Source organism: Plectropomus leopardus, chromosome 20 (genome assembly GCF_026936395.1).
Source record: "Plectropomus leopardus strain MGB_pleo_1.0 chromosome 20, ASM2693639v1, whole genome shotgun sequence".
Lineage (NCBI taxonomy): Eukaryota > Metazoa > Chordata > Actinopteri > Perciformes > Serranidae > Plectropomus > Plectropomus leopardus.
The window spans coordinates 30,704,342-30,711,841 of NC_142195.1; the positions used below are offsets into that span (position 1 = coordinate 30,704,342).

At 44.1% G+C, this 7,500-nt stretch overlaps 1 protein-coding gene across 3 annotated transcripts in view; it reads right to left on the bottom strand.

The window, feature by feature from the left end:
* myo5b (myosin VB) overlaps positions 1-7,500 on the bottom strand; it is a 46,202-nt gene that overhangs the window by 16,086 nt on the left and 22,616 nt on the right. For all 3 annotated transcript variants that reach the window (XM_088070648.1, XM_088070646.1, XM_088070647.1), the window contains exons 15-22: positions 7,473-7,500; positions 6,796-6,893; positions 5,354-5,440; positions 4,006-4,117; positions 3,240-3,451; positions 2,500-2,656; positions 1,477-1,716; positions 60-296 (exon numbers count right to left, since the gene is read on the bottom strand). The exon at positions 7,473-7,500 is cut by the window's right edge and continues 107 nt beyond it. In XM_088070648.1, coding sequence (XP_087926774.1) covers positions 60-296; positions 1,477-1,716; positions 2,500-2,656; positions 3,240-3,451; positions 4,006-4,117; positions 5,354-5,440; positions 6,796-6,893; positions 7,473-7,500 — 1,171 coding nt within the window. The remainder of the gene's footprint in view (positions 1-59; positions 297-1,476; positions 1,717-2,499; positions 2,657-3,239; positions 3,452-4,005; positions 4,118-5,353; positions 5,441-6,795; positions 6,894-7,472) is intronic.

The window sequence follows — 7,500 nt, forward strand, 5'->3', positions numbered from 1 at the left end:
GAGACAAGAGACACACACCAACCTGTCTGACCCTGTCCTCTGATGTCCTGCGGTCTCACCTGTTGGAGGTTCAGCTTCTCGGTGCTGTGCTGGTCCTCCAGTATCTTCCTCTCGGCCGCTGCCTCCTGCAGCTGGTCCCTCAGCCTGTCCAGCTCCTCCTGCAGGGAGGACAGCTGTCCCCCTCCAGCTTGCTGACTCTGGACCTGCTCCAGCTGCTTGTGCAGTTTGCTCACCTCTGAGGACAGACTGCTGTTCACCTGCAGCAGCTGCTCATTCTGACTCCTGTACTCTTTGGACTGAAGAGAGGACACAGGGGACACAGGGTCACAGGGGAAACAGGGGACATATTGTCAGGTCAATGGAATAAATAACACTGCTGCTGCCATTATTGTTATTACAGGGTTATTATTTATTGTTGTTATTATAGTTTTTATTGTTTTTATTATTATTTATAATTGATATATAAATAACTGTTCTAATAATTATTACTACTATCATTATCATTATCTTTATTATTACTATTTTATTATTATAAAAAATACAGATAATCATCATCATCACAATAATAATAAATATATGGTATAATACAAATAATATATATTTAATAAATAGATGTTATTATTATTATTATTATTATTATTATTATTAGTAGTAGTAGTAGTAGTAGTAGTAGTAGTAGTAGTATTTGATACTAATACTACTGTGCGTAATAAAAATAATGAGAATAATAATAATAACAAGAATAAATATCTTAGTAATAATTAAATAATATATAATATATACAAAACTGTTATTTGTAGATAAAATAATATGTAAAAAATGAAATGAAAATAATAAACATTACTGTTATTTTTGTTATTGATATTATAAGTAATAGTGGTAACACTTTATTATTATTATCACTATTATTATTAATGTTGTTATTGTCTGGTTCAGCTGCGGCGTGCTGTGTGGATGTGACAGCAGTGTAGCTGCGGCGTGCTGTGTGGATGTGACAGTGGTGTAACTGCGGCATGCTGTGTGGATGTGACAGCGGTGTAGCTGCGTGGATGTGACAGCGGTGTAGCTCTGCGTGCTGTGTGGATGTGACAGCGGTGTAGCTCTGCGTGCTGTGTGGATGTGACAGCAGTGTAGCTGCGGCGTGCTGTGTGGATGTGACACCGGTGTAGCTGCGTGGATGTGACAGCGGTGTAGCTCTGCGTGCTGTGTGGACGTGACAGCGGTGTAGCTCTGCGTGCTGTGTGGATGTGACAGTGGTGTAGCAGCGGCGTGCTGTGTGGATGTGACAGCGGTGTAGCTCTGCGTGCTGTGTGGATGTGACAGCAGTGTAGCTGCGGCGTGCTGTGTGGATGCGACAGCGGTGTAGCTCTGCATGCTGTGTGGATGTGACAGCAGTGTAGCTGCCGCGTGCTGTGTGGATGTGACAGCGGTGTAGCTGCGGGACGTTTGAGCGGTGTCCTTGCTGCGTCTCTGTACCTGATCATCCATCTTCCTCTGCAGCTGGACAATCTTGTTCTCCATCCCCGTGTTGAGTTTCTTCAGGCGCTCGGCCGAGCGCGCCTCGATCTTCAGCTGCTGCAGCTGCCGCTTCGCTCGCACGCGTCTGAACCCGCACTGGATGGTGATGGCGGCGTCCCGCGCCCGCCTGAACTTGGTCCTCTGCAGCCAGCCGCGGACGTACTTCTGGATGATCATGGCCTTGTGGTGCAGCAGAAACTGCAGGAGAGTCAATCAGAGGCAGAGAGCACACACGCTTTAAACAAGACAGCTTACCAAGACTTCTCCAGGACCTCTCCAGAACCTTTCCAGCACCTTTCCAGCACCTTTGAGTCAAATGTTTAAGACCAAACATTCTCTGTAACGGCCATCGATGCTCCTTATGGGCTCTTTTTTATTACTACATACCTTTTAAAATATCTATTACTTACATATAATGATAATGATACATTTTAAAATAAAACTTAGGGACTGCTTGTTATTTATGAGAGGGGACAAGGAGGAGGCAGGTCAAATCATTCCTTAAGCACTGGGAGAGACTGATGTTTAACGGCTTTCGGGGAGGGACATACAGCTTTACATGGCTGGATTTTGTGTTTATGTTACCTTCCATTTTTAAAGAAAACATGCCCTCTGATGGCAAAAAAAAGACCTTTTCCATTTTGATTTTTGGGAATTTTTCAAAAGAAATTGCATCAATTGTTGTGATTTTAGAAGAAAAACATTTCGGCTTTTTTTTTCTTTTTCTGTTCTTGTATTTGGGGGGATTTTTGAAGAATCCATGCCGTCCAAACACGTTTTCCTTAAAAAGATGAGCCCTTTCACCAGCCAGAAACTGTAAAAACAGAAACTATCTTTGGATTTTCACATTTCTGACAGTCCCTGAACTCATCAGGTGTTATTTTCCAGGTTTGTTTCCAGGACTTCCAGGACTTTGAGGGTATATTTAGCTTGCTGCAAATTCCATGACTTTTCCATGACTTTTCCAGGTTGTCCCCGTACCTCCCAGTAGATCCTGCGGGTGAACATCCCTCTGGTGAACGCCTGGATGGTGACCACGGCCCGCCTCACCCTCAGATACGCCCGCCGCTCCCTCACCATCCGCAGCTGCTTCTGACACACGAGGGCGGCGCGAGTCCGACGCAGGAACTCAGCGTGTCTGAAAAATTCAAAATTAAAGGTAAAGCCCCGAGACTCAGAGGGACGGTCTACAAGTCACCGGGTCACATGACTTCATGGGTGTTTTCACTCTTTGGTCAGCTCTTTTTCAAAAAGGCTTAAAATCTGAATTATTATGATTATTATTAAATTCATTTCTTTGATTTAACCCTTTGAAAGCTGGATCAGCATCAGTTTTCAGTTTTAAACCTTTGAAAAGTGAACAAATTGATTTGATTTCTTTTAAAATCTCAGAGGAAAAAACAAAATCAGCAACCTGGCAAGAAATGTGTCATGAACTACACAAAATGAGCCTTCAGAAAAAGATCGATATTTTCACAGTAATTATTTGAATCTTTTAATTGTATTTTTTTTTTTTACTGCTTTTCGAAAATTTCAGGTGATTGTCTCGTAACGTTTTTATTATAATTTTCTCACTGATTTTTGGGTAATTTTAGTTGCCTTCTCTCCGTGTTCTTAAAAGAAACCGAGCCAAATTTTTTAGTTTCAGAGAGTTAATATCATCATGTGAGGAGATCAGCGCTGGCTGTGGTCACGTGATGCTGGCAGCGGGAGCGACTGACCTGCGGGCCAGGTATCCTCGGCCGTGTCTCTGCAGAGCGATGGCCGCCCTGCGGATCTTACGGTATCGAACTCTCTGCAGCCAACCTCGAACCGTCTTCTGGATTTTGATGCAGGCGGCGCGGAACTTGTCGGCGCGGAGCTTCTCCAGGTACGCCACCTGTCCCGCCCGAAAGAAGATCTTCGTCTTTCCGAACTGGAACATGTCCGGCTCCTGGTGAGACACGACGGGGACGCCGAGGTTAATGGACAGCCCCTGTCTCACGCTGTTCTCATCCTCTGACCACTCGAAGCACTTTCACACTACAGGCCACATTCACACACTGGAGGCTGAGGCTACCGACAAGGTGCTACTCAGTAACCGTTCACACGCACGCACACTGCGATGGTGAGAAATTTAAAGAGAAAAAAAGTTAATATTTTTTCTTACAAAGGCGCCAAAATAAAAAAAACAAAATAAAAATCACCAAAATGTTTTCTTTAAAATTCAAAGATTATTTTCTTAAAAAAGAAAAAAAGCCTAAATGTTTTCTTAAAAACTCGCCAAGGTAAAAAAAAATAAAAATCACCAAAATATTTTCTTTAAAATCCTTCAAAAAATTTTTAAAGAAAAAGGAAAAAAAGCCAAGAATGTTTCGTTAACCGTAGGAACCCTGCTGACGGCTCAGTGCTGACGGTGTCGCTTTAAATACGTCAGAAATACACATTAAGTACCCAAATGAAGTACAAATACAGTGAAAAAAGAAGGGAGCGGATAAAGTTTCTCACCTTGATCAGAGTCTCCAGCAGGTTTTTACACACCTGCTTCTTGTCGGACGACATCATGTCGGACTTTCTGAGCAACACTCGATACCTGCTGAAGAAATCTGGGTACGTCCACCTGAAACACACCACACCTGATTTACGTGCTCAAAGTGACACGACGACACCAACGAAGAAGAAACACGGGACAAAAAGAGATGTTCAGCTGCTGAACTTCTGGAAACTTCAGACACTTTTCACTTTTTTAAATAACATTTTAAAAACATGAATCTGTTGTCGTCTAATTTCTTCTAAACTTAGGAATCTTTTTTTGCAGTTTTTTTTTTTAAAGAAAAAATTCTGGGAATCTTGTTCTCTAAAAAATTGTTGGCAATTCTGTAGGGAAAACATTTTGGTAATTGTTCTTTTTTTTGCTGATTTTTTGGTAAAAATAATATGGCGATTTATTTTTTGGAAATTTCTTACATTCTTTATTTTTGGTGGTATTTTTCAGGAAATATTTAGGCTGAGCTGGGTAACAGACCGCAGGTCGGCTCGCTCGTTAACTCGTCACACGCCGTCCCTCATTATTAGATTTCAGTGACTCGTCATGTGACGCCTCGAGGAAACACTCAGCGCTACGGAAATAAACAACCTCTGAACGCTCAGACCAGACGGACCAACCACCATCACCATGACGACCGCCATCATCACCATCACCATGACGACGGCTTTTTATTTTGGCTTTAGGCGAATACAAATTTAAATGGCCGGATTTTGACTTCACTTTACCGCTCATTCTTAACGAAAACATCACCGAAAAATAAATAAAGAATCACCGCCCCCCCAAAAAATGCTAAAATGTTTGAAAACACAAAAACAAAAAACATTCCCTTCAACCAACATTTTGGCAATATTTCTTTATTTAAAATTCTTTGTTGATTTTTGAAGAAAACCTTTTAACAAATTTAAGTTTAGCAATTGTTTACAAATTTTTTTGGATGAACTTTTCTTTAAAATCACTATGGCAATTTCTAAAGAAAACTTTCATTAAATATTTTTGCCAATCTTAACAAGAACTTTTTGGGTTATATTTTTTGTCTTTAAAAACATTTTTGGGATCTTTAAAGAATTTTTTAAAAGAATTTTTGGTGATTTTCTCTTTTTCATTTTCATTTTCGGCATTTTTTTAAAAAAATGTGATTTTTTTAAGAAAACATTTTGACTTTTTATTTTTCTTCAAAAGTTCGCTTTTTTGTTCTTTACTAAGTTTGCTTTAAAATGGCTCCATTAATGAGCCCGAAACGGCTGAAACAGGCCTCAGTTTTCCAGGACTTTTCCAGGTATTTTTCACTTTGACAGGATAGAGACCCACCTGGACGGGTACCCGGCGGCGCTGATCCGGATGGTCTCCAGGACTCCGCAGGCTCTCAGCTGCTGCACCGCTCGGCTCGAGTCGAACCTGCAGGGACAAGAAACACTCGAGATCATCTTCATCGCCCTCCGGACGGACTCTGGACTCGCTCTCCTACCTCGTCTTCCTCCGTCTCTGCAGCATCACACAACCCCGACGACGATCTCAGCCGACCGACCGTCTCAAGACGAGTCCGCGCGCAAGAGACTGAGGACGAGTCCGCGCGCAAGAGACAGAGGACGAGTCCGCGCGCAAGAGACTGAGGACGAGTCCGCGCGCAAGAGACAGAGGACGAGTCCGCGCGCATGTGACTCGTCATCTAATCTGACAGCAAACAACAGGTCGTCTGTGGAGCCTGCAAGACCACACACTGGGCAGAGAAAACACCCGGCTTTTGTGTGTGTGTGTGTGTGTGTGTGTGTGTGTGTGTGTGTGTGTGTGTGTGTGTGTGTGTCTTCTCTGCAGACCCTCCAAAATGAAGTTATCAGAACCAAAAGATGGTCCAGGTTAAAAGACCCTCGGACCCTCGGCCGCTCGGACCCTCGGACCCTCAGACCCTCAGACCCTCAGACCCTTGGCCACTCGGACCCTCAGCCGCTGGACCTTCAGACCCTCAGACCCTCAGACCCTCAGACCCTTGGCCGCTCGGACCCTCAGACCCTCGGCCGCTCGGACCCTCGGACCCTCGGACCCCCAGACCCTCGGCCGCTCGGATCCTCAGACCCTCGGCCGCTCGGACCCTCAGACCCTCAGACCCTCGGCCGCTCGGACCCTCGGACCCTCAGACCCTCAGACCCTCAGACCCTCGGCCGCTCGGACCCTCAGACCCTCGGCCGCTCGGACCCTCTCTCAGGGATACTAAGGTCCCTGCTCAGTGTCTGTGTGACATTCAGTTGAGAGACTCTGAACTCTTCCTGGTTTATTTTTCGTCACAAACACAAAGAAAAGCTAAATTAAAGGGTCAGAAGAGACGCTCAGAGGACAGCCTGGAGGACAGTGTCCTCCCCTCATGTCTTTTGCAGGACTGTGTGCTGAGCTGTAGATGTGAGGACCGTCTTCAGTCTAATGTGGACTTTAAAGAAATCTGTCTCTGATGTTCATGGTTTTTCTTAAGCTCTCTGTCTCTGTCTGTCCCCCTGTCTGTCTGTCTGTCTGTCTGTCTCCTCTCAGCCAGCAGAGACATCTGCTCATGTCTCACTGAGAGACAAACTACAGCAGTCTGTCTGTCTGTGCTGCAGTGCCCCCTGCTGACTCACTAAAACCCCCATGTAGGAGGGACAGGCTGTGAATGATGATCAGAGAGACAGGGACAGACAGAGGGAGAGAGACAGAGGTAGGCACAGATACAGGGACAGAAGGAGGGACAGACAGAGGGACAGAGACAGAGGGACAGTTGGACTCACGAGAAGGCCTCCTTGTAGTCGTTGGGTTTGATGCAGCGGACGTAGTGAGGAGTCGTCGCATTCAGAGTCTCCATGAGGAGCTGCAGGGAGCTGCGGAACTGAACCAGACCACATCCATCACTGACAGAGTCCTACAGAGACCTGCAGAGACCTGCAGAGTCCCACAGAGAGCTGCAGAGTCCTGCAGAGAGCTGCAGAGTCCCAAAGAGACCTACAGACACCTACAGAGACCCACAGAGTCCTGCAAACTTTTATTTCTGCAGCACATTTCATTCAAGGTGGACACACCATGAGCTGCAGAAAACTTCAACAGAAGAACCACATCCACTAAAACTTAGAATAATTCCTCATAAAATAATAATTAAGATGAAAAATAAAACAAGACAAAATACAAACCCATGTGAGTTGGAACTAATAAAAACATTCAATTGTTAAAATTCAACAAAACAATAATAATAACAGCAAACCATTAAGAAGAAAACACTCATGAATTTAAATAAATACAAACTTAAAAGAGGAGAAATAAACAGGCCAATAAAAGATAACACACAAGCAAAACCCACAAAATACGACACCATAATAAACAACAGGATGTAAAAATGAAACCACGCCTCAATTCAAACCTTTCACATAGAAAATAAAATCAAATAAATTCAGTCCTGTTGTGGAGAGCTCACCTGATGTCCCACAGTCTTGCGGTGGTCT